At 39.0% G+C, this 27,417-nt stretch overlaps 1 protein-coding gene across 3 annotated transcripts in view; it reads left to right on the forward strand.

Annotated features, from left to right (window-relative positions):
* The first annotated feature begins 9,286 nt into the window (after window positions 1-9,286).
* The window catches only part of PPP4R3A (protein phosphatase 4 regulatory subunit 3A), a 37,462-nt gene continuing 19,331 nt past the window's right edge, over window positions 9,287-27,417 (forward strand). For all 3 annotated transcript variants that reach the window (XM_082855980.1, XM_082855981.1, XM_082855982.1), the window contains exons 1-3: window positions 9,287-9,532; window positions 21,423-21,478; window positions 24,522-24,620. In XM_082855980.1, coding sequence (XP_082712106.1) covers window positions 9,391-9,532; window positions 21,423-21,478; window positions 24,522-24,620 — 297 coding nt within the window. In that variant the 5' untranslated portion in view covers window positions 9,287-9,390. The remainder of the gene's footprint in view (window positions 9,533-21,422; window positions 21,479-24,521; window positions 24,621-27,417) is intronic.

The raw sequence follows: 27,417 nt of genomic DNA on the forward strand, positions 1-27,417 counted from the left end.
TCTCTCGCTTTGTCACAGCTCACCCTTCCCCCTCCCCATATCCTCAAGTCCGTTCTCCAGTAGGTCTGTGTCTTTATTCCTGTCTTACCCTTAGGTTCTTCATGACATTTTTTTCCTTAAATTCCATATATATGTGTTAGCATACGGTATTTGTCTTTCTCTTCCTGACTTACTTCACTCTGTATGACAGACTCTAGGTCTATCCACCTCATTACAAATAGCTCAATTTCATTTCTTTTTATGGCTGAGTAATATTCCATTGTATATATGTGCCACATCTTCTTTATCCATTCATGCGATGATGGGCACTTAGGTTGTTTCCATCTCTGGGCTATTGTAAATAGAGCTGCAATGATTTCTAGTTCCCTATTGATTAGTGATGTTAAGCATCTTTTCATGTGCTTATTGGCCATTTACATATCTTCCTTGGAGAAATATCTGTTCAAACCCTTGCCCATTTTTTTTAATATCATGTTTTTTTGTTATTGTCGTTGAGTTGTAGGAGTTCTTTACATATTTTGGACATTAATCCCTTATCAGATATGATTTGCAAATACTTTGTTTCATTCTATGGGTTGCCTTTTCACTCTCTTGATAGTATCCTTTGCACAAAAGTTTTAAATTTTTATTAAGTCTGATGTATCTATTTTTTCTTTTGTTGTCTATGCTTTTGATGTCCAAGAAATCATTGTCAAATCCAATGTCATGTCCTAAGTTCTTTTCCAGGAGTTTCAGTTTTAGCTCTTATGTTTAGTCTTTGATCTATTTTGAGGTAATTTTTGCATATGGTGTAAGGTAAGGGTCCAACTTCATTCTTTTTACATGTGGATATCTTTTTACATGTCCAACTTCATTCTTCTTCATTTGTTGAAAAGACTGTCTCCCACCCTGCCATCCCCCCACCCCCCCATTGAATGGTCTTTGCATCCTTGTTGAAAATCACTTGATCATATGTGCAAGAGGTTATTTCTGGGCTCTCTATTCTATTCCGTTGGTCTGGATGTCTGTCCTATGCCAGTACTACACTGTTTTGATTACTGTAGCTTTGTAGTTAGTTTTGAAATAAGGAAGTGTAAGTCCTCCTACTTTATTCTTTCTTAAGACTGTTTTGGCTATTCAGGGTCCCTTCAGCTTCCCTATGAATTTTAGGATGGATATTTCAATTTCTGCAACAACAAAAAAGGCATTAGAATTTTGATAGGGCTTGCATTGGACCTGTAGATTGCTTTGGGTAGTATTGTCATATTAACAATATTGTCTTCCAACCAATGAACATGAGATATCTTTCCATTTATTTATGTATTTTAAAATTTCTTTCAGTAATATTTTGTAGTTTTCAGTGTACAAGTCTTTCTCCTCCTTGGCTAAGTTTATTCGTATTTTATTCTTTTTGATGCTACTGTAAATGTACTTGTTTTTTCAAAGTGTAGATTTTTATCCTGTCACTTTTCTGCCCCAGAAACTTTTCATGTCTCTCCATTCATCTTCAGAATGGCATCCAAACAAATATCCAAATGACATTTCAGGCTTTTACAATCTTGGCCCAAACTCCCTTTTCTGCCTAATTTCCTACTTTCCCTCAGTTTGGGCTCCCCAGCCATGCTGATCTGCTTACAGTTTCCTGAATTTCCATACATGTTCATATCTCCTTGCTGTAAATATTTTTTCTCTTAATCCTGCAGGCTCAGATGCTATTTTCCCCATTCTTTTGACATCAAACTCTTCAAATCTCATCCCAATGCTGCCTCTCCCACAAAACTCTTCTCTGACCCCTGCAATCATCAATTTTACCACAACTTCTGTGTTCATTCAGCATGACCTTTACCTTAGTTTAACACTTATTTTCTTGTAGCTAATCTGTGCTCAATTACTAGGTGACCTTCCTAATTAGACAGTTTAGCATTCAGTTCAACAAATATCTACTGAACATTAACCAAATTCCAGGCAATGTACTTGACATTGAGATACATAAGAATAAGAGAAAGTCCTGCCTTCAAGGAGCTTCACAAGCTAGTAGAAGAATCAAGCATGTTAATAAACCAATAGTGCACAGGTGATAGTTTAAGTATTGAAAAGACACAGAGTGTTATAAAAGAGAGGATGGCTAACGCTGTCTGGGATGGAAGCTGTCAGGGGAGGTCTAACAGAGTAGGTGATACCTATACAGGATTTAAAAGGAAACAAGATGGAAAGAACATTCTCGACAGAGGCACAAGGCTTAAGACACAAAACAAAAACTAATATTTAGGGAACTAGAAGCAGTCAACATCCCTGGAGTGGTGTTAAAATTCAAGGGGCAAGTAACAGATCATGAAGGGAGATGCTGACTGTTTCATCCTTTGAACTTTTAGGCAAAATAGTAACCTGCTGAAGAGTTTCCAGCATATCCCATATCAGCGGTCCCCAACCTTTTTGGCACCAAGGACCGGTTTTGTGGAAGACAGGTTTTCCACGGGCAGGGGGCATGGTTCAGGCGGTAATGCCAGCGATGGGGAGCGATGGGGAGTGGCAGACGAAGTTTCGCTCACTCACCTGCCGCTCACCTCCTGCTGTGCAGCCCGGTTCTATACCAGCCTGCGGCCCAGGGGTTGGGGACCCCTGTTATATATCACTGTATATAGGGATATGTATATCAAACATGTAATTCTAGTAGCAGGGCATTCCCTGGATTGGAGTGAAGGGGGAAGCTTTGAAATTAAAAAGTACCCAGGACTTCCCTGGTGGCCCAGTAGTTAAGAATCCGTCTGCCAATGCAGGGGACGTGAGTTTGAGCCCTGGTCCGGGAAGATCCCACATGCTGCGGAGCAACTAAGCCTGTGCGCCACAACTACTGAGCCTGCGCTCTAGAGCCCGTGTGCCGCAACTACTGAAGCCCGCGCACCTAGAGCTCTTGCTCCACAAGAGAAGCCACCACAATGAGAAGCCCGCGTACCACAATGAAGAGTAGCCCCCACTCGCTGCAACTAGATAAAGCCTGCGTGCAGCAACGAAGACCCAACACAGCCAATAAATAGAAATATAAAATTTAAAAAATAAAACGTACCCAAATATTTAAGCTACCCACCTGTTCATTTTAATATATATCATTAGTAAAATAATGACTTCTATTTATCCTGCTTATATTATTATTCACTGGGGCACACACATAAATGACTATTTCTAGGACTAGACTGATACATTTATTGACAATTGAACATGAATGAAGCTCTTGGTTGGTTAATAAAAATTAAGCAACATCACAGATTTTTGCTCCTTTAATACAGATCTATGTCAATGAAGTACCAATTGGGTTTCCAGCAGGAAAGCTTATCTTGCTACAACAGCTGTACTTCTGGGAGGGCTTGTCTTTATCAAATTTTTGATGGAAAGGAATAATAAACACATATGGAATTCATGTTAAAAGCTCTTCGAGAGAGGACAAACTACCTTCCTCTTTCAAGATTTTTTAAATGATCCCCAAGCATGCTAATTGAATGACAGACTTAGGGAATTTTGTTTTCAATTTAACTTGTTCTTTGTTAATAAATTTAATACTTGTTTTGCTTGTTGTTAACCCATGAAGAGTTGCTATTCAGTATTTTGTAAGGTAGTTTTTATATTTAAAGAAATGAATTGTGGGTGGTAGTGAGTTCTCAGCTGGTCAAAGTCTGTTGTTGCTACAGGGTTTATCTAAAATTACCTTCATTTTCTGATTTGTTCATGATTACATTATGTTGAGGGTAGGATACGAGAAACTATTTTTTTTTCAGAAGTATTATATAGCAAATTAAATATTTATCTAACTTATGAAAATAGTTTAGAACAAAATGGATGACTGATGGAACATTTTTCTGCTGAGTGTTTTTTCTGATTATTTTCAGCTGTTTATATTACATGGTGCTAGTAATAAAATGCTCATGAATGTCATGAAAATGCTTATGTATGCTCATATGAGCATCTGCATTTATGGGGAGAATTTTTTAAAAAATTTATTGAAGTATAGTTGATTTATATATTGTATTAATTTCTACTGTACAGCAAAGTGATTCAGTTATATATATATTATTTTTTGTATTCCTTTCCATTATGGTTTAGTACAGGATATTGAATATAGTTCCCTTGTGTTATACAGTAGGACCTTGTTCTTTATCCATTCTATACATAATAGTTTGCACCTGCTAATCCCAGACTCCCAGTCCATCCCTCTCCCACCCCCCCTTGGTGAACACAAGTCTGTTCTCTATATCTGAGTTGGTTTCTGTTTCATAGGTAAGTTCATTTGTGTCATATTTTAGATTACACATATAAATATCATATGGTATTTGTCTTTCTCTTTCTGACTTACTTCATTTAGTATGATAATCTCTAGGTCCATCCAAGTTGCTGCAAATGACATTATTTCATTCTTTTTTATGGCTGAGTAGTATTCCACTATATATGTATGTATGTATATATATATATATATATATATATATATATATATACACATACACATACACACACACACACACACACATACCACATCTTCTTATTGCCTTTATGGGGAGAATTTAATAATTTCTATTATTCTTACCATCATTGCTCCACACTTATGGAATTTGAAAGCTAGAAGTATCCTTAAAGATCTTCTCATCGGAATTAGAAAACTGAGGCCCAAGGAGGTTAAGTGTCTTATCCTAGGCCACCAGTTTATTGGCTGAACCACAATTAGGGTTCAACAATTCCAGCATTGGTGCTGTGCCCTTCCCCCCACACAGACACCATTATCTTCATGGCCTAACATGGGGGTCATCTATAGGGATGGAGCATTCTGGAGTTGGGCAGTGCATAATCCAGCATCCTTGTCCGTTCTCTCCAGGGTTTTTAGTTTAAAGGAGGTAACACTATAAAACTAATGACTGTGACATGGATAAAGGTAAGTAACATAGAGTAGGTATAAATATTGTGCAATGAATAGACTCCACTGCGTATTTTATAAATTTATGTTATGTATGTAGGTGAAGGTACAGGGTTCAGGGGAAAAGCTTTACATTTAGAGCACAGGAGGAGTCAGTATCTTATTTAATCCATACAACAACCTTAGAAGTTATTATTATTCCTATTTTACAGGTGAAGCAAAGGAGGTAGAGAGGTTTAGAAACTTGCAAATATCACGTTGCTACTAACAGGCAGGACCTGGACTCACAATCCAACACCCACATCCTTGACCACTATAATGTATCTCAACCTTTTGTGATTTGCAACCTCCCATTAAGAATTTTCTTAAATTGTATCACCATTTGCACATGGCATATGATTAAGTGATTATAAATTAAGGTATTTATTTATTACTGTGATGGTTAGTTTTGCTGTCAATTTGGCTAGGCTATGGTACCCAGTTATTCAGTCAAACACTCATCTAGGTGTTGCTGTGAGGGTACTTTTTAGAGTGATTAACATCTACAATTAGTTGACTTTAAGTAAAAGAGATTATCCTCAGTAATCTGGCTGAGCCTCATCCAAATCAGTGGAAAGGCCTTAACACCAAAACTGAGGGTTCCCTGAGGAAGAAATTCTGTGGTTTGCACTAGTCAGCTCCTGCCCAAGAGCTTCCAGCCTGCTGCTGACCTGCCCTACGTACCTCCAGACTTGCCTAACCAGATCCCACCACCATATAAGCAAATTCCTCGAAATCTCTTTCTCCCTGTAGATGTATCCTACTGGTTGTTTCTCTGGTAGAACCCTAATACAACTCAACTGTTACTTAAGATTATATTAAAAAGTTCATTTAAACATAATTATTATTAGTTGTATATATAATTTAAATTTTTTGCCATTTAATAAACCCTGCTGTTTAATTTACCTTAAAAAGATATTATAAAATAAAGTATGTTTTTTTCCCCCCACAAATTACTTCATGTTTGGTTTGGGGATCGAATAATAACATGTGAATACATTTAAAGATGTCTGTGTCAAAAGTAGACATAATTGCTGTCATGCCCATATGCTTGAAATTATTGCATCTTACTTTTTAGAAAAAACCAATTACTCTGTTTTTATAATTTTCCAGTTTTTTTTGTAAATGATGAAAGCCTCAGGCTGTTCTTTGTAAGCACTTCTTTGTATTTGACGTGGTAGGGGAGGAAGGTTCCAACTTCTGTCTGAATAGATGGGTATAATTCAAAATACTGTACATTGCAGGTTTGGCAAGATTTCTGATAATATTAAGCACGTGAACCTGCCAAAATGGTAGCCAGTAGCCACATGTGGGTAATGATGCCAAAAACTCAGTCTCTGTGCACTGGTGCCGAATCAAATTTCAGAGACAGAGTTTTGAGTGAAGTAGAAAAGGATAGCTTTGTTGTTTTTGCCAGGCAAAAGGGGACACAGTAGGCTCCTCCCCTCGAAAACTGTGTGTCCCAACCCGGGAGGATTTGGTGAGGAGTTTTATAGCAATGGTTCAAAGATGGGGTTGCTGATAAGATTAGGGTGTGTGCAGGAACTGCACTCCTTTCATCTGGTCTCAGGTAATCTCTTGATGAGCTTTTCTGGTTCCTTTAATCTGGCCTCAGGTGGTCTTCCGTGGAATGAAGAATCCTGACATCTTCCATTTGTTAGGGGTTTTAGATCTATAAAGAGCTTAAAGATATTGTTATGTGCATCCCTTGAAGAACCAGGATCCTGCCCCAAGGCTGCACTATTCTTTCTCGGCTGTTCTTCCCTTGTCTCTGCATCCCCTCCCTTCCCTGATTAGCAACTGTTTGAATCTGCCCTTTGGGACTCAGGGAAGATCATAGAACCTGGGGTCTGTTCCTTACAAACAAGGAACGGGGGACACAGAAAGGCTTCTGTGGCCAGGAGCCCCATAGGGTCCCGCTCAGTTTCAGTACTAAGGCCTGGAAATGTGGCTAGTGGGACTGAGGAACTGAATTTTAAACCTTACTTAATTTTAATTAAAGTTTAATTAAAGTTTATTTTTGGAAAAAAGGTAAGTATATTTCAAGTAACTTTAATATGTGAATCTACTTTTTCAAGTGTAAATTTAGTGAAACCTAAATACGCATCAGGTATTTCCAATGAAAATTCAGCATCCAAATAGAAATTTACACTAAAGGTAAAATACACATCACAGTTTGAATTTAGTATGAAAAAAAAGTAATTCAAAATATCTCATTCATTTTATATTGAAGATATCGCATTAAACTGTCAACTGAAATAAAGAAGCAAAATGTAAAAGTTGTGAGTTAAGTTCTGTTCTGGGACCTTACTGAGGGCTATAGCCTAGGAGACAGCCTCTCGGATAGCTCTGAGGAACTGCTCCATAGAGGTCAGGGAGCAGCCAGGAATATATACGAACTTTTTTGCTGTGAAAAACATTTGTAGTCAAGCATGAAAAGGTTACTGCTAATCACAAAGAACAGACATCTCAATGATTTTAGTGCTTTTCTACGTTTGGAAAGATGTTAGAATCTCGGGGTCACTGAAATTTTTCCTTAGCTATGTTTCTTATTTTTCCAGGGGCCAGTTTATCCAAAGTACAGAATGCTTCCTGTTTTTCTCCTTCCTGAATTCCCCTCAGGGTGCACTGTCCGTGAGCCACTGCAGTGGCTAATGGCTGGAATCTTGTAGAAGTGGAATGGCAGGCAACATTTTTTTCTAAACACAACAAAATACATTATAAAAACAAATTTCAGCAGTTTCTTCAAACATTTTAAAGAAGCGGCTACCATAAATGTAAAATTACATACGCGGCTCACATTTTGTTTCCAGTGGCCAGCAATGACCTAGACGGCGTGGCAAAGAGTAAAAGCCCCCCAAATGGTGGCTATCATTTGTGTGATAGGAATGGGAACGACATTCCTTTGTGAAGATTAACAGTGCTTAACAGTGAACGTTGAGAAATTTATACAGTACCCCGTTGGTTTTTGTAAGCCCCTCAAGTTCTTTTTGCAACAGGAAGAGCTAGAAAATAACAATTCTGGAGGAAAAAGAGGTAGCAGCTATTTTAAGGAGAGGTTTTAGATTCTTCACTTCAGGCTTGGTACCACGCTCAGAAATAGAAAACTGTGCCAAATTTCCAGACTCCCATCTCGGTGCGTGCCCTATGGCAGCTCCCAGGACCTGCGGCCAAACCTGCGGTCTTTCCCGAAAACTTCTCAATTTCTTCCCAAAGGAGAAAGGCCTGAGTCTGCGAGGCTCCGGCGCCACCGACCTCCGCGCTCCGGGTGCCCAGTCCAGCCCCAAAGGCGGCTCGAACAGCACACTCGCGGAGGCGGGCGCGCCGCAGGAAAGCCCCAGGCCGATGCCGCCCGACGCCTGCAGGGAGCGGCGGCTGGACAGCTAGCCACCCGGGTAGGCGGCGGGCGGACCCAGAGCCGGAGACGCCAAGCGCCCGGCGCGCAGAGACCAGCTCAGGGATCAGCAGCCGGAGGCGGGCTCCACTCCCCTTTCGAATCCCGAACGGGGCTGATGACGAACACAGGGAGCGACGGACGCACACACGCCCCGCGCTCGCACGACAGTACCGTGCAGGGAGCGGGAGGGAGCCTCGGTCCGTCACCGGCGCGACCAGCGTTCCGCGTCCTCCACTCCCTGCGCTCCCGCCACTTCGGCAACCCGACGCCCGCCTACCGCCTCCGCCCGAGGCCTCCGCCGCTGCGAGGCTCGCGGCTTCCCTCCTGTCTCTTTAAATGGTGGGGCCAATGGGCCGCCCCTGCAGCTGCTACCGGGGTGGCCCCGCGCCCCGCTATTGAGGGGCGAACCAAGATGGCGGCGGCTTTGGCTCTGTGAGGAAGACGGAAGAGGCGACGGAAGAGGCGGCGGCGGCAGCGGAAGAGGCGGCGGCGGCGGCAGCGGCGGAGGGAAAAGGACTCCCAGTAGCCAAGAGCGCTCGTGCGCCAGGGGGCTCTCGGAGTCTCCCGCGTAGTGGTGGCAGCTGCAGCAGGACCAGGCGCCGGTCGGCTTCGGACATTTGAAGCAGGGGAGCGGAGCGCAGTCCCCGGCTGCGGTGGCAGGGCCAGGTATAAGGAAGGAAAACATGGCGGCGGCGGCCTGAGGAGGCGGCGGCGGCGCGGGAAGCAGCTTCACGGAGATCATGGCGGAGGCGGGAGCAGGGCAGTGAACGGCGCCGCGAGTTCCTAGCGCGGCGGGGCGGGAGGCTGCGAAGCGCTGCGTGGCCCCCTCGGGGCGGCCGGCCTCGCCGGGCCTGGACAATAGCGCCGAGGAGCCGGAGGCGAGGAAAGGCGGGGGCCAGAGCTCAGGCCCGGCGGCGGGCCATGAGGGCGGCAGCGCGGCCCCGGGGCGGCCAGCGGCGGCAGTGAGGCCGGGGAGCCCTCCGCTCGTGGGCGTCCTCTCGCCTCGGCTCCCGCCTTCCCCGGACCCCCTTCCCGGGCGACTCCGGCGGGGCCTTTGCCCCGGCCCCCGGGCGGCACGATGACCGACACCCGGCGGCGGGTGAAGGTTTACACACTCAACGAGGACCGGCAGTGGGACGACCGGGGCACCGGGCATGTGTCGTCCGGCTACGTGGAGCGGCTGAAGGGCATGTCCCTGCTTGTCAGGGCCGAGAGTGACGGTGAGTGAACCCCTCGCGGCGGGACCCTCGCCTCGCCCGCGCCCCTGGGCCACCTGCCCGGTCCTGTGGGGCTAGCGGTCCTCTGCCTGAGAAGACGGAGGGGACGGAGGCGGCGGCTTGGGCCGCGGCGGCCGCCGCCTCGGGGGAGGACGGGCCCCCGGCCCCCCTGTCCTCCCGGAGCTGCCCGGAGAGCGCTCCAAGTGTTTCTTTCTCTGAGTGCCCCGGCGCACTTGCGCGGGCACGGGCGGAGCCAGGCGCGTCTGAGCGGTGCCGCCGGGGCGTGTGCAGAGGTCGGGGGCCTGGGAGCGGGAGCCCGGACCGTGCAGTTACTTTGCACAAGAGTGACCTTGAGAAAGCTACTGATCAAACCGATCTTCTGCCTTAGTTCAAGCGTCTGTAAAGCAGCCGTGAAACTTTTCTCGGAGCTGAGAAAGTTCTTAGCTGTTTAACTTTTTGGAGCATAAACATTTTGTTGTGCTTTTCTTCTTCTTTTTTTTTTTTGTTTTTTAACGTATCATTGCTGCATCTTTCCGATCCTGTTGTAGGTTGGCAACCCTGGTTCTGGATCTGGCAACTCTGCACTCGGCAGAGGAAGTGCTTCTTTGCCGTGGGAAGAGAGATTTGTGTTCCCGCAGCGTTAGTTGTCTTTTTCATTAGAAGTGCAGAACTTTGTGTGTAGTTTCACTGGGTAAACGCCCTGCAAGTTTGGAATCATTTTATCCGAGCATTTTATCCGTTGATAAATGTATATTCATAATTTGGTTCAGCTAACAGGTGGTGAGAAGTTGGCAGAAACCTTTAAAATCTTTCGAATCTGCCCTAGGGATGCATGTGTTTCACATATTTTGAAACAGCCCTTCAAGTTCAAAGACCACCGTTGATTGAAGATAAGTGTTTCACATTTTTAAAGACTTAACGCAGTTTAGGGATTGCCACTTCCTCCGGTGGCGTACCATGAATTTCCCTTAAAATGTTCACATCAAGTAAAACTTTTTTCAAAATAGTTCCTTCTGAATTTGAAAATCTGCTTTGTAACGATAGCCTATAATTTTATGGTAGCTAACTGAGTTTATTACGATTGTAGGTCTGTATCTAAATTACTACAAACTCATTTCAAGGACCTTTAATTGGACTTCCTACCCAGAACTCCAATTCCACGGAAAACAAATGAGACTCACCATTCTGTAATTGAAGACTGTAGGGACATTGCTTTTCAATTTGAATTGAAAGAAAAATGGTAACTTGGAGTATATTGCCCACAGATTACTTTATAAGCCTCCCCAAAATAACTTAAAACTGGAGAAAAATTATTTTTCCTTGGAGGCATTTAAATGGTTTTGAACACATTGGGTAAATTTTTCTGAGGCCTATATTATTTGTCTCTTAAAATACAAGTTTGAATGTGAAGTGTTAGTGTACTTTTCTGTATGACTATCATATAGTAACCAACTATTCTAACTTCTATGTTTTTGCTTGTTTGGAAAACTTTTTACATAGTGAGTTGGAAAGTATAGGCTTTATAGGTTCGGTTAATCGTGTAAATGTGAGATGAATTCTTTGAAACCTCATAATAATTTGAAATGAGACATACTTTCACATCACGTGTTTAATTGGACTCATTATACAAAGTCCTTTGTTTAAAGTATTTTTAAGCATTAAGTCTTAACGTCATATTGTCATAGGGAATCATACTCTTCTAACACAATAATATAGGAATCCGGGTTTTTTCCATTTTTATCTAATAGGGAAAGAGCTGAAATAAACTGACTGTCCCCTTGTTAAATTTATAAGTTGTTAGGAAAACTAAATCCAAAGAGTAGGCTTAGAAAATTCCAGGATACTTGTGAAATACTTTGTAAATAATCTTTAATTTGACGATTTATGGGGGTTTTTTTCCTAACAGGAAAACTCCAAATAGGAATAATAGTCAAAATTTATTGAGTGTCTACCGTGTGCCGGAGATTCTTCACTTGTATCCTCTGGTGTCCTCTTGGTGTAGGTACTGTTATTAGCCATATTTATAGATCAGGAAACTGAGGCTCAATGAAGCTAAATAACTTAAAATCACATAGCTAGGTTAAAAAGCAAGGAAGATCAGTGTTCGAACTGAGGTGGGGGAGAGGTGTCAGGGATTGAATAAGACTTCTAGACTATGACTTGAAACTAGTATTATGAATTATTTAATTACCATCATTAACTGTTAATAGTGTGTTTTAAACCCTCATATTATTGTCTACTTGTATTTGCTGCTTTATACTTAGATTCAAGGTTCATTTCAAAGAAAATGAAAACAATTTTTAGCCTAAAGATATTTAAAATTATAGTTCATCTCCAAGCCACATGTGGGAGTTTTGTATTGGCTGCTAGCTTGGATTATCCATTATTGTGTGCTTCCCTCATTTTCCATTACAGGATAATTGAGAATTTTCTTTTTATTGCGATGAGCAAAATGGAAAGTTGTTTCTGGTTTTCCATAAAATGAGTCATTTATCTTGTAAGAGGAGCATATACACTTATCTAAAAATCAGGAACGAAATTTCTGAATGGAAGTATTTGTGTCTTCCCTGTTACAGGGCATAGCTGTCTGGATAAGTATGCCCTTCCCGTCTGGAGCTGAGTGCTTGGCAAATCTGTAGCTCTCCTAGCCTTGGAGGAGAGATGTCCCACTAAGTTACTGAGCCCATTTTCTGGATTGCATCCTTATTCAGTAGGTTCCTACTGGCAGATATGTTGTAGGAACATATCTTTTTTTAAAAACGAAGGTAGATTACCTCATTACCTCATAGCCATGTACCTGCAAAGTTCCATCCTCCAATAAAGATTACTTAGTATTGTTTTTTTTCTTCTCCCAGTTTATGCTGTCCCTGTTAGGTTGGTGAAGTGAGGGTAATGATGTCATCCTTTACTTACTCTCTCACTTTATGTTCAAATCATTCTACTTGTTTTCTCCTTTATTATTTTTACCACCTCCACCTGCCAATTTTAGAATTGATAAAGTAAAGAAATTGGAATTTCTCCACACACTGAAGGATGTCTTTGAACATAAAATCACGTCTATACTCTTTATTCTGGATTACTTTGCCAATCATCAAGAATAGTGTTCTTGGGGCTTGCCTGGTGGCGCAGTGGTTGAGAGTCCACCTGCCGATGCAGGGGACATGGGTTCGTGCCCTGGAGCGGCTAGGCCGGTGAGCCATGGCCGCTGAGCCTGCGCGTCCAGAGCCTGTGCTCCGCAACGGGAGAGGCCACAACAGTGAGAGGCCCACGTACCGCCAAAAAAAAAAGAATAGTGTTCTTATATTTGGTTTTCACCTTAAGTTTTATGAAGTATTTTTTACGTTTCATAATGGTTTTAATTCTGACTAGTCAAAGTTAAAAAGATTTCATTTTCATTGTTATTTGAGGCATGAAGAAATGAGACATGGGGAAATGTTTTGTTCAAGGTAGTGCTGCTAGCTAATGGTAAAAACTGGAATCCTGTGCTTCTTCCTCTTGGTAGAACTTGGTTGTAGGTATATCTGCCTCTACTCCTACTATAAATAGAAAAGGAGGTCAACAGTTTGGGTAGGAGAGTCTGTTTTGTTTTGTTTTGGCTGCGGTGGTGAGAAATAAACAGAGATAGCATCAGCATATTTTATGTTATTCTTATAAATCAGTAAGTAGTATATAATCTTGCATATAGTAAGCACTCCAAATTTAGCTACCAAGAAGAACCCAGTGTCAGTACTGGGAGAAATATTTCACTTTGAAAAGTTGATATAAATGTGCTTTTTTTCTCCTGTGTAGACCTACTTTGTGGAAAATTAATAGGCTTAGGATAACCAAACCCTTATTTTCATCTGTTGCATGTGATAGCTTTTGAAAGTTTGAGGGCCATTGGCTACACTGGGTATACCTGATGGGGTTGGAGTGTAGTGAAGGCTTGACACAGGGGTGGGACCTTTTAACATAATGCTACCAAGTTTTTTTTTTTTCCCAGGCCTTCATTTTAGGTTTTAAATGCCATGTGTAATCTGTGGTCCACAAAATTGGGAGGGAGGGACCTGGAACACAGACCTGCTATAGGTTTGAAACATACACTAGTCTCCTATCATCATGAGATTTTGGACTTCCATTAATTCATTTTGATGGTGTTTTCTTTCTCCTAAGGAAGCATAGTACCTAAGCTCTTGCCCTTAGCTTTGACCGTTGATAATCTCAATATACTGGAAAAGCCAGTATATTGCCAGTAAGATTGAACTGTTTACTTAAGAGCAGCAGACCTGGAAGCTCTTCATTCTGAAATCCTTAAGTATTTATCCAAATCTGAACTGAGGTCAGGATCTAAGTTTCTTAACCGCAAACCAGATACTCCCATATTACCCAAATCTGATTGATTGGTTGGTATTGAAAATAAAGCCATAAAATTATAGAAACTATAGTATTATCATTTCTCCAGTGAAGGGAATTGATATCTTCTGAACAAGTGAATTTTCCAGCTAAATTAAACTGTGTAAACAAGGTTAAAAAATCTCAACAATTTTCATGGAATATTTCCTAAATACTATATATTGGAAGGTTTTTCTTAGGCAGTCTAATGAGCCTGTGTTGGTTAGCCTTTTATTTGTAATGTGTTTCTGGATCATTGTTATCAGTACTAATTTTTCTACTATTCAAGATTATAGTGATGCCAGGGAAATGATATTCTGATCATGCTGTTAAAGAAAAGTATTGAGTGCTGGTTATGTGATAGGTTCTGGGGTAGGCGCTTTAATATAAAATTTCAGTGAATATTCAAAAGCAACCCTAAGAGGTATTATTTTTTTCTAACCATAAGTCTTGGTGCATTGATTCTTTGATTGGATAGTTCTGGGGTCTTTTTTTCCTGTACCCAGCCAGAAATCTAGACTTTTTTTTTTTCCCAATGTAAAATCTTTCCATTATAAAAGATTTGCATGAATTTAGTGTATGAGTATGTTTGTTAGAACTAGGAATCAAACAGGCTGTCTGCTGGCTGGATCTATACTACAGGCACTAGTTTTAAGTTCTCCGATTTCAACTCTTCAGATGAGACTTCATTCTGCATGTACTAACTACCCTCCCCCATCCTTGGAGGTGTTTGTTTTGTTTTGATAGGGGTGTATTGGGGGTTTGCAGCAGGATACTAGAAAAGTTCAAGAGGAACCAAGATGTGAAGTAGGGAGGGAACGTTTTTAATGACCTAATTGTTTATACCCATAATTGTACTGTTTGTTTTATTGTCACTTTTTCTTGCTATCAGTCTGTGACAGCTTTACCTGTAGTTGTCTTGGTGATGTTATGAGTGGCATTTCCCCTTCTTTACCATTGTCCCCCCATTTCCTGAGTGTACAGATCTCCTTGTTATCAGTATATTTGGGGCCTCTGTTTGTGTCAGGATATACAGATCTATCTCATCTAAAACTAGCGTAGTATTCCACTGTATATATTGAATTCACACAGTACAGTGTTGGTGGCATAGAGTAACATTTCTCAGATTTTTTCCCTCAGGATACCTTTATAGTACTAAAATTGAGGATCCCTAGTAGCTTTTGTTTATGTTTAAATAAAAAATATCTTTTGATATTTAGCATATTAGAAATTAAAATAAGACTTTAAAAATCTTTTCTAAAGCAAGAATTCAGTGACAAGAATGTCACTGTTTTACAGTTTTACAAATCTCTTTATAATGTCTGGTTCAATTTTTTTTAAAGTGTTCTTTTCTGCTTCTGCATTCAATCTGTTGCACTATCAGTGTAGACACTGTGAGAAAAATAAGAATGAAAATGGCAAATAATCTGTTAGTAATATTATGAAAATAGTTTTGATTTTTCTAGGCCTCTTGAGATCCCCACACTCTCCAGCTGGCTCATACATTGTTTCTAGTTTTTTTTTGCCTTTACAAACACTGCTAATGATATCTGTATTCATATACTTGGCACCTGTATGAGAGTGTAGGATAATTTCCTAGGATTGTTGGACCAAAGAGTAGTATGTGTTTAGAAGCTTTGTAGATAAAGGCAAATGACCCTCCAAAAAGGTTGTGCTGATGTTCAGTTTGGGTAATAGTAAATGAGAATTAAGGACCCTCTTTATTTTTTGAAGAAGTATATGTGCAAATATGGCCTTGCACGCCTGTCAGAATCTTGGGGATGGACTCTGACAAGCATTTGCTGTGCAGGAGTATTTAGTTCACCTGAGCGTGGCTGATTTTGCTAGTGGTCTGAATGATAGATTCTGCAGTGACAAACTTAATTACATGTATTGATGCATTCCCCTTAGCTACATCAATCTCTCGATTTTTGTGTTTCCATATTTCCTTCCCAGTCATTCAGGTGGGAAGTGGGAAGACCTTTCTCAAGTCTTGATATTGGGGTTTGCTATGTAGGCTTGTCTTTCTCTTGTCTGTGTGAGTGTCTTTCTCAGATGTGTGAGGAGATGGTGTCATGGTGGGGGGTGGGGGTGAGAATGAATTCCTCTTGGAGGATAAAGGCATCTATTTCATTGGATAGGATGAATGTGTTCCTCAAATAAATTGGGGTGGGGGGCTGTTTTACGTATGTGTTTCAGTTACTAAGATATACTGGATCTACCCATTATCAAAAGCATTGTGTTCCCCTTAATGAGAACTTCAACTCCCTTGATGTCATTTAAGGTCTCCTATTAAGGAACATTTTCCTCATTTCTCCCCTTGTTATCTCTGCTACCATGATAAATGCCTCACACCTATAGTTGAACTCTACATCCCCTTCCATACCCACTTATTACTGGGATGGAACTACTGTTCCCAGTACTGTAGCTGTAGCAATTGCTAACAAATAAACTTGTTGGGGGGAAGGATTGTGTAAATGCATATTAACACTCAGCTGGATCTTTTTCAGTTGATTGGATAAGTGCTTCTAATTTTATTCAGTAGAAACTATGAGATGGGAGTGGGGAACCTAATAGATGGACTAGGAATAAAACTAGAAATGTGTCTTTTCATTATTATCTTACTTAGCCCCCCAGTTAAAAGGCTGTTTCCCATATTCCAGCCTCTACAGCCTACTGACATCTTGGGGAACATGGTATTTGGGGACCAGAGCTGGACTTCCTAAAGTTATATCTTAGACTAAAACCATTGGATATGGCTGAAATGGTTTCAGGAGAGATGCTTCGCCCTGACATCTTGAATGGCCCAGGAAAAAGAAAAACTTACCAGAAGCTTCTAGTATGTGCTTATTCTTGTTTTCGCCAGCATTTCGGAAGGGAACACTTCATACTTTGAATTTGTGATTGATTTTTCCTTTTTAGTCATCCTAACACTGTAACACTACCGAGTTTTGAAACAAATGCAAAAAAAAAACGGCAAAAAAACTTGTACTCAAAAAATAATAGTTGGTGTTGGTGTTTTGTTTTAGCAGTTGCCAAGTCAGGTGTGTGGGTTTTTTTGTTTTATTTTTAAATTATTTATTTTTGGCTGTGTTGGGTCTTCGTTGGAGTGTGCGTGCTTCTTATTGCCATGGCTTCTCTTGTTGCAGAGCACGGGCTCTAGAGCGCAGGCTCAGTAGTTGTGGCGCACGGGCTTAGTTGCTCTGCAGCATGTGGGATCTTCCCGGGCCAGGAATTGAACCTGTATCACCTGCATTGGCAGGCAGATTCTTAACCACTGCACCACCAGGGAAGTTCCAGGTGTGTGTTTCTTGAAATCACAACTTGAAGTGATAGCTCCAGCCCCTATGCTGTGTGTCATTTTACCCCTTCTCTTAAACTTAAAAAAAAAAAAAAAAAAAAAACTTTTAAAGTATAATACATCAAAAAGGTACACAAATCTTAAGTATTCAGCTTGATGAATTTTTCACAAAATAACCAGCACAAAGACAAAGAAACAACATAACCAGCACTCCGGAAACCTGCTTCATGTCTCTCTTCAGTCACTATCTCTCCCCTTCCCCTCAACAACCTAACTTCTAACACCATAGATTAATTTTTGCCACTTTTTGAACTTCATGTAAATGGACTTATGGTATATACTTTTGTCTGAGGCTTCTTTCATTTATGTTTGTAAGGTTCATATACATTTTTGCATTTACATATATTTGGTTCATGCATTAACATTGCTGTATGATATTCCATTGTATGAATATTTACACTTTAGCTTTTTTTTTTAACAGAATTCACATGCCATCTCATTCAAAGTGTATATAGTTCCGTATTGTCTAGTATATTCACAGGGTTATGCAACCATCACCACAATGAGAGACCATTTTGTCCTCTAAAAGAAATCGTGTACCCATTAGCAATCACTACCCATTTGTTCCCCCTTCCTCGCAGTCCTAAACAGCCACTAATCTACAAATCCTCTAAATTTGCAAATTCTGGACCATTCATATAAATGCAGTCCTAAAACATGTGGTTCTTTGTAACTTGGCTTCTTTAACTTATGTTTTCAAGGTTCAGTTACAGCATGGATCAGAACTTCATATCTTTGTATAGCCGAATAGTCTTTCATTTTATTTACCCATTCATCAGTTTTTGGACATTTGGATTGTTTCCACTTTTTTGCTGTGTGTACACAAATTTGTGTGGGCAAATGTTTTCGTTTCTCTTGTATGTACCTAGGAGTGGAATTGCCCGTAACTCTCTTTTTGAGGAACTGCCAAATTTTTCCAAAGTGGATGCCTTTTTATATAGCTACAAGAAAAATGTATGAGGGTTCCAATTTCTCCACATGGTTGCCAGCTCACGTCATTGTGTGTCTTTGATTATAGGCTTCCTAGCTGGTGTAAAATGGTTATCTTTTTGTGGTTTTGGTTCGCATTTCCCTAATGACTAAAGGTGGTGAGCTTCTTTTCATGTTTATTTTCCATTTGTATATCTTCTTTGGAGAAATATCTACTCGGATCCATTGCCCATTTTTAAATTGGGTTATCTTTTTATTATTGAGTTGTAAGAGTTCTGGATGCAAGTCCCTTATCAGATATATGATTTCCAAATAATTTTGCACATTCTGTGGGTTCTTTTCACATTCTTAATGGTATTGTTTGTAGCATTTTTTATTTTTGTTTTGATTATGTCCAGTTACCATCATTTATCAATGATGTCTGATTTTTTTCCTTTGTGCTTTTGTGCAGTTTGACTTTTAAGGTGGCATTACTTACTTAGTTTGGTTCTATGACATTAGATCTCTTGCATCTTCTGAAATATGTTATAAAGTAATCCATTTGTTTCACTCTATTATTTATGTAGTTTTCTGCGGATTGATTGTTTTTTGAGGACATGATATATTTCAAAGTAGGGTTTTTGGAATGTATTTTCTCATAGAAACATATGTTTTGAATATGATTATATGCCATGACTCATCTTTTAAAAGTTTGATCCATAATGTACTTGACATACTTTGTGATTTCATTGGGAAATAATAGGGTGCAATTTTTGTTCTAGTAATTAAACAACAAACAGTGAAAGAATATTTACAGAGATAGTTGGAAATTTTAATACTTTTAAGGGACTCTAGACATTGAGTTCGTTTGCTTGCTGCTTTTTCTTCTTATAAATATATCACTAGACAGCTCTTAGTAATTACCGAAATAAAAATTCGTTGATTGTGCATAAAGAAAACTAAGGGGCACTGGAAAATTTATTTTGATTATTGTGGCAAAAGTTGGAAAAATGGGAAGAAGAGTAATCAGGCTTCCTCCAGAATGTGAGAATACTTGTCTGAACCTCAGTGAGCCAATAATAGTAAAAAGAAAAGAGCTTAAAGAAATAGGGTGTTGGGAGTACAGGTGGAGAAAATAGGGAGACTGTTTAGTTACCGTAAGTACAGAAAGGGTAAGAGACAGATTTTGGGTTAAGCAGTTCACCTGTGCTATACACTGGAAAGATTCAAGTAAAGTGGGAAGCTTTCTTGTGCACAAGGTGTTTGCAAATTAAGTCACTGCAGCTTGGCAAATGCTGGTATTTTACTATATATATTCAATATCACTGAGCATCATTACCAGCCCATGGTAGTGAATGATCAGTAAATTACTAACACGGGGCAGTATCATAAACTTAGTAAACAAATTTTAACATAAAGGCAAAACTAGTCAAATTTGGAAATGTTAAGAGTGCCCTTTTCTCAAGTGTCTAGCCACTATTTGGAATGGATAAAGCAACTGTTTAATGTAATATGAGAAGAGTTGAAAGCTTTGGATGAGAGACAGCTGCAGAGAAAATGCTTTTTCTCAAGTATTTTGGGTCAGAACTTGGCTTTAAACTGGAATTGGTTGAGGAGGGGAGAGGTATACATTTAGTCTTAAAATTTGCTCTTTGTGGAGACATACAGATGGCCAACAGGCACATGAAAAGATGCTCAACATTGCTAATTATTAGAGAAATGCAAATAAAAACTACAATGAGGTACCACCTCACAGCAGTCAGAATGGCCATGATTAAAAAGTCTACAAATAACAAATGCTGGAGAGGGTGTGGAGAAAAGGGAACCCTCCTGCACTGTTGGTGGGAATGTAAATTGATACAGCCACTATGGAAGACAGTATGGAGGTTCCTTAAAAAACTAAAAACAGAGTTGCCATATGATCCTGCAATCCCACTCCTGGGCATATAGCTGCAGAAAACTAATTTGAAAGGATACGTGCCCCCCAGTGTGCATAGCAGCACTGTTTACAATAGCCAAGACATGGAAACAACCTGTCCATCGACAGGTGAATGTATAAAGATGTGGTACCTGTATACAATGGAATACTACTCTGCTGTAAAAAAAGAGTGAAACAATGCCATTTGCAGCAACATGGATTGACCTAGAGATTATCGTACTAAGTGAAGTAAGTCCGACAGAGAAAGACAAATACCATATGATATCACTTATATGTGGAATCTAAAATATGACACAAATGAACTTATCTATGAAACAAACAGACTAACAGATATAGAGAACAGACTTGTGGTTGCCAAGGGGGAGATGGGGTAGGGGAGGGAATGAGGGAATGGATTGGGAGTTTGGGGTTAGCAGGTACAAACTATTACATACAGAATGGATAAACAACAAGGTCCTACTGTATAGCACAGGGAACTATATTCAGTATCCTGTGATTAAACCATAATGGAAAAGAATATGAAAAATGTGTGTGTGTGTGTGTATATATATATATATATATGTATAACTGAATCACTTGGTTGTACAGTAGAAATTTAACACAACATTGTAAATCAACTATACTTAAATAAAATTTTTTTTATTATTTTGCTCTTTGTCACAAAGCAGTAGTTATTTTCTAATACCTTGAGTCTTACGATACTGCCGGGGAAAAACAGAAATGTGCAAATTAGCTTATTCTGAGAAGTAAATTGATAATTTGAAGATGGAGAAGTGTGATTTCTGTATTAAACAGAAATATAAGACTTTCTGAAGGTGAATCATAATGTGGGGATGTACTTGGGCAATGGATCATATCCTTGATGTTTTCAGACTTTTACCAGTGAATTCTTATTTTCAGTCTTGAGAGAGACCAGATTTTATTTATAATGCTTATTTGCATGTTTTAAGTTATTTCTCTAAATAATACTGTATATTAGAGATTTAATCCCAGATCATCTGGCTTCACACTGTGCTGTTTCACTACCTTCTGCTGCCCGGGAGTTGTTAGATTTCTCTTACCATCTAGTGCTCGCTCTTTAGATGATCGTGTCTGTTTTGTTAAAAGTAAACATGTATAAAGCAAGCATTTCTTAGGTTACAGGCTATTATATTTAAATTTGTATTGTTTTAAAATAATATTTCCTCAACTGAAGTTGTATGTGCATCAATCCTTCAAAAAAGGAAATGTGTGTGTATGTAAGGGAATATAATTTTGCTGCTTTACAGTTACATAATGGAATGTGTTTTTTTTTTCTTTTTCCTCTTTCCTAGGTTCTCTACTTTTAGAGTCCAAAATAAATCCTAATACTGCATACCAGAAACAACAGGTAAAATTTTGAAGATGTTCTTTATCCTGCATATTATCCTCTCGATTTGGTGATTAAATGAAAATTTGCCATCTGATTCCTTACAATGAAAATTTTGGAGTAGATTATAAGATGCTTTGCCAGTCTAATTCTAAAATCCAGTTCTACCAATCTCTGTATATATAAAGCAGTCATTTTAAATTAAAAAAAGAAAAACTTGCTTCAAGTTAAGCTAAGTTCTAGATATTTGACTAACTGAGCCTTATTCTCAAAAGTTAAAACCTAAAACGACACAGTTTTCTTGTTTCTACCTAAAGAGAATTTAAAAAGTGACCAATGATGGAATAATCAGCTACTAACACAGCTAAATGGTAGAAACTCCTTCCTTCACTGTTGTAAATGCTAGTACAGGAGGAACATTCATATCTCTATACAGCAACTCAGTATAAATACGAATCTGATTTCTTATATTGCCTGACTGGGACCTTATAATGATGTAAGTTTTTTAAGAACTTTCAATTTGAGTACACTCTCTTTCTTGTACCCTTCTGATGCAAGAGATATCTGAAAGTAAATCTCTCACTTAATACTTGCAAGCACTGTCATCAAAATTGGTATTTATTTAGAATATACCCATGTAGATAATACTGAGTGCTTTACAAAGCCAATGAAATCAGTATCAGTTCCCTCACTGCCCTGAAGATGCAGATATAAAATAACTTAAAATACACTACCAACACATTTATATTACTTTATAAATATATAAATATATAACTTTATAAATTATAAAGTGCTTTGCTTCATCATTGACTATTAAAATACTACTAGAGGCAAGTTAGTTTTATTTTGCACATAAGATGATGCCTAAAGATTGTGGCTTGCTTGAGATCACACAGATAGTACCTAGGAAATCGGATATTTACTCCTAAATTTATATAACAGTGATTTATTTGTCCAACAGGTATTGGTACAATATGAAATATTTTCTTGATGGTTCAGTGGTCTGTTAAATACACTTTGTTGCATTTGGTGTTCTTAAGAAAACCCTCAGGTTAGATTGCAATGGCTGGAGACTAGAGTATTATTTGGTTTTGATATTCTATACATAAATTAACGTTTTGAGTTTTCAGTCAGCTGAAGAGTAAAAGCACATCCTAAGAAAAAGAAAAGATCAAGTCTCTTTTGAGGATGAATGAACAAATCTATATGTCTTAACCTATATAGGCTGTTGGATGATAAGCAAGCAGGATGATTTGGTGAAAATTAGGCTCTTCAAGGAAAACAGAAGAGTAATTCCTAAAAATTTTCAAACTTATGAATTTGTCAAATGGATAACTAAGAGCATATTTCTATCTGTGCCCTGATTTAAGCCTCCAAATGATTCTGAATATACATTGTAACAGAGTAGTTGCTTACAATTGTCTTAAACTTATCTTATTACTAATGTGATAGTGGTTTTAGACTTCTTCCAATAGATCTTACCTTATTACTGGTTTTCAAAACAGTATGATCCCATTTATTTAAAGACGAAACTGAGGCCAACTGACTAATTTCTGACATGTTGATCTTACAATGTTAATGTAAATTATTTTGAGCTGGAACAGCTACTCAGTTACTGGAACAGATTGCTTGCCTGGGATCTATGATCTCTTGAGTTTTTGAAGATAATAAAAAGCGGTCTTTGAGCTCTTTTTTAGAATTCTGAGTAAGATTTGTGGATTTATCCTCTTAGTAATGCTGCACAGCCTAATCAGCGGATTGTTTATTTACTTCTGGCTGGCATCACTTCAGTTCAGTAAGAGACTATTGGTCTCATGATTGACAGTTAAATAATTGACTGAACAGAGTAAATATGCAATTTAGCAGACAAATTTTTAAACATGGGATCCATTTGTGTACAATAAGCGGTGTCCTTACGAGGTACTGAAAAGTATTAGAAATTACATAGATCTTTTAAGATACCTTAAAATATAGTCATGTTTCCTCCTCAATACAGGAGCTTTTATCATTTCAGTAGATGCTCAGCCAGCCTTGGCTTGGCTCCTTTCAGTTACTTATTAGATTAAATTATTTTTCTTTATATTGTGTTCACATCTAATTTCTACTCCTAATTCGTCTCTTTGGACCAGTTTGAAAAAGGCTACATGGTAGCTGTTACATTAGGCTTCGTTTTCAAATGTAACTCTCCCTAGTGCCATTCAGAAATTCTTAATGTGATTCATAGATCCCTCTGGAAGGCTCTTTTTTGAAATGGTTAATTGCTGTGAAACAGTGTATGTGTTTATTTATAGTCAGTAATTTCAAAAAGATACCTTAGACCCTATAAATATACCATGCATATTGTAGAATACAGACTATTTGTACTACAGGAAATATAAAGTGGTCTCGGTATTATAATTGTAGTGTCTTGCTGAGATTACATCTTAGTAAAAACTGTTGAACTGTTTATTAAACTATCATTAAAAAAACAAAAATTGGTATGAAATGAATAAAAGGGTGGTAGGTGGTAGGAGCATCTTGCTTCTTGAACTTTGGTGAAAGTTAAAAAACCTCTGTCCGGGTAAATGCTCACGTTACAAATTTAGCCAATAATTTCAAGGGCGTCATGGGCCTCAAGTGCCCCAGGTAAAGAACACCTGATACTGAAAGTTAGAGAGGAGGAGGAGCAGCTATGTTTATTAATCACATCCTCCTGACATGCCCTTGCTACTGAATACTCAGGACTTCCTCTTTGAGCGTTTTGACTAGAGCATAAAATGTAACTTAATGTGCAAGCAAAGGATTGATATAATGTTTAGTTTGTATCTTTTGATATATTTAGATTATGTGCTCAATTTGTAGTGCTTTTCATATATTGGTTCAACTTCTCCTTAAGGAGAATGTTTTCATTTTATAGATTGGATAAAGTGAAGTGCAAAAAGGCATTGGAAATTACTGACATCAGTGTTACAAAAAGTAAAAATGAGTACTGTTCTCAATTCCCTATTGCTTTGTTCATTTGCCTTATACTTTGAAGTAGTTTGTGATAATATATGTTAATCATTCAGACTTCTTTTCTCTCAAGGACACTTTGATTGTGTGGTCTGAAGCAGAAAATTATGACTTGGCCCTTAGCTTTCAAGAAAAAGCTGGATGTGATGAAATTTGGGAGAAAATATGTCAGGTAATTTTAAAAATCAGAAAATCAACATGCTTTCTTTTTAAGCATTTTGTTTTTTGCTGTGCTTTATGCTAATGCCCCAAATTTTAAATAGAGACACATTTCATATAGATCTTCTAAATTCACTGCTGTCTGTGAAAAAGCTTGATTTATAGGAAAGTACAGTTTATTGACATTAATCTACCCAGCCCAGACCTTTTCTGAACTCCAGAGTTTTATATCCAGCTGCTTTTGAGAGCTCCTCCATGAGTGCTAACTAGCATCTCAAATTTAATAGTCTAAGACTGAACGTAATCTCACCGAGATTTGTTCATTCTCGTAGCTATCTCTCTCATCTCAGTAAATGCCACCCAGTTGCTGAAGCCAGAAACGTGTTTATCCTTCCTTCATCTTCTATATCCATTCAGTCCCTCAATTGTAAGTCTTAAATGCATTCACTTATCTTCATTTTCATTGCTGTTAGTTTACTAAGCCACCATCATTGCTTGCCTGGTTTATTGCTTTCATTCCCAAATCTGTACCACAGCTGGAGTGATCTTTTTAAAAATGCAAGTCTGATCGTGTTACCCCTTGTTCAGTAACTTCTTATGGCACTTGACTATCTCTTCAGTGTCATCATGCATGTTCTCAATTGATTCTGGAATTCCTTAGTGGTTCTAGTACCTCAGTCTAGTGATAAAATCTCCACAGTCTTTTGAGAATGGTCATTTTTTATGCGCTCTGATGGCTAAAGCCACTGGTTCTTGTTATGGACTTATTTAGACCATTACATCCTAAGGATGCTTTCTCTATCTTCATGTTTATTTTATCTGGAGAATAAATAACTTTCAGGAGATTCTTTAATTCATTGGTTCTCAAGGTGTGGTCCTCAGACCAGCAGGATGAGCATGACCTGGGATCTGATAGAAATGCAAATTCTGAGACCCCCGTCCCAGATCTACTGAATCAGAAACTATGAGTAGGTACCAGTAATTCTATTTTAACAAGCCCTCTAAGTCAGATTTTCTCTGTAAAGGGCAAGATGGTAAATATTTTAGGGTTTGTGGACCATACAGTTTAACAGCTATTCTGTTCTGCTGTTGTACTGTGAAAGTAGCTATAGATAACACATAAATAAATGGACATCGTTCTCTTCCAGTAAAATTTTATTTACAAAAACAAGTGGTGGTCCAGGTTTGGCTCGTTTGTCAACGCCTGCTTCAGGTGATTCTGATGCAGCCTGAAGTTTAAGAGCCACTGACTTAGGAGAAGCCACAGTGCTCTTGAGGCACAGTTTCTCCTTAACTTGCAGGATTTATTTCTGCTATATAATTCTACTTAGCTGTGTTTTTCATAAATTAACCTGCCTGTTAAGCTGTCCCTTTCCTTCTCTTAACATGTGAAACGCTAACATGTTTTTATGCTTTCTTTATGTTTTCTTTGCTTTCTGTCTCATACAGTTGTTTTTACAGCATGTTCCTCTAGATTTTTGTCATGTGGAGTTCTTCCATAGAAAGAGAAGAGATTAATGAGCTCAGGGTGGTGCTGAAAGCACCCGTTATTAAGAAAAATCTTGTTCTCTTTCACCTTTCTAAGATGAACAGTCCCACCCTGGACACAATCTTTTATTGGGTCAATATTTAACTCAGACCTGGACTCAATCTGTTAACTGTCATGCCTGGCTCTCCTTTAAAATTGTTGGGGCTTTATTATGCTTCTCCTTAGTCTGTAACACCATAAATTTTTCCGTCATTTTCTCTTGGGGCACAAGTAGTAGTACTTGTATACTTTGCTCTACAATGACTTTCCTGGGAATCACTGCCTACTTTGTTGTTCCTTTCTGATCTTCCCCTCCCAACTTTTACATAGTTTATGTTCAAGATGTCATTTCTCAATGACTCTTATGATCCTGGCTGTACTTCTCAATTAATTTCTGGATCCTGGCTTATTTTAGGGAATTTACTGTATTTTGTTCTCTGAGATCTTATGTTTCTCTATTTCTTGAACTCATCATTTTTTGATCTAGAAACAACTAAAAAATCTCCACATTATCTAGTACTCTCCTTGATAGCAGTTATGTCTGGGTGCATCTCTTTTTCCTTTTTATATCTTTATGATCTTCACATTCTCATTTGCTTCATTATCTGTCCGGATTGACTTCTGAGATTTATCCTTTCTCATAAGGAAAGCTCTCTCTTCTAGCTTAGTCTACTTTCCTTTTTAAATTTTCATTCTTCTATTGCTTCTCTTCTGAAAGTAAGACTGAAACATATTTGTCAGATTATTACAGTTTCACCATGTTTCCCTGAGAAGATCAAATTCCTAAACACAGGTCTTTTTGATTACCTGTTCAGCCTTCGTATTTGCAAATTAACTCCAGAAGATGGCATTTTTCATTATAATAAGGGCTCTCATCCCTTATCATTGGTTTTGTAAACAACCCCCTACCATTTTTCTATAGGTAGAGCCATAGCTTGAATACTAGGAGTCTAAAGCTGTGATGAGATCTTACGTAATTTAAAAAAATCCAGGGCCAACTTGAGACCATGCCAGGTAAAAGCTGTGAATGTGCCTAGCCTCCTTTTAGTGGTGCTGCCCACTGGGTTAAGGTCAAGACGGTATTGCCTTGCAGCATTTTTCTATACTTAGTCCAGGACTTCTTCCCTTCTAGTATCCATCAACATCTCTTAACCATGCTAAGCAATTTAAGTTTGTTGGTCATTTCATATAAGGCCTAAATTTTCCATCCCTTTGCCATTCATCTTGGCCTTTTGGGCTGGTTTAGTGGCAGTGTCTCAAATTACAGGGCCAAGATAGCAAA

Source organism: Leucopleurus acutus (genome assembly GCF_964270905.1).
Source record: "Leucopleurus acutus genome assembly, chromosome: 1".
Classification (NCBI taxonomy): Eukaryota; Metazoa; Chordata; class Mammalia; order Artiodactyla; family Delphinidae; genus Leucopleurus; species Leucopleurus acutus.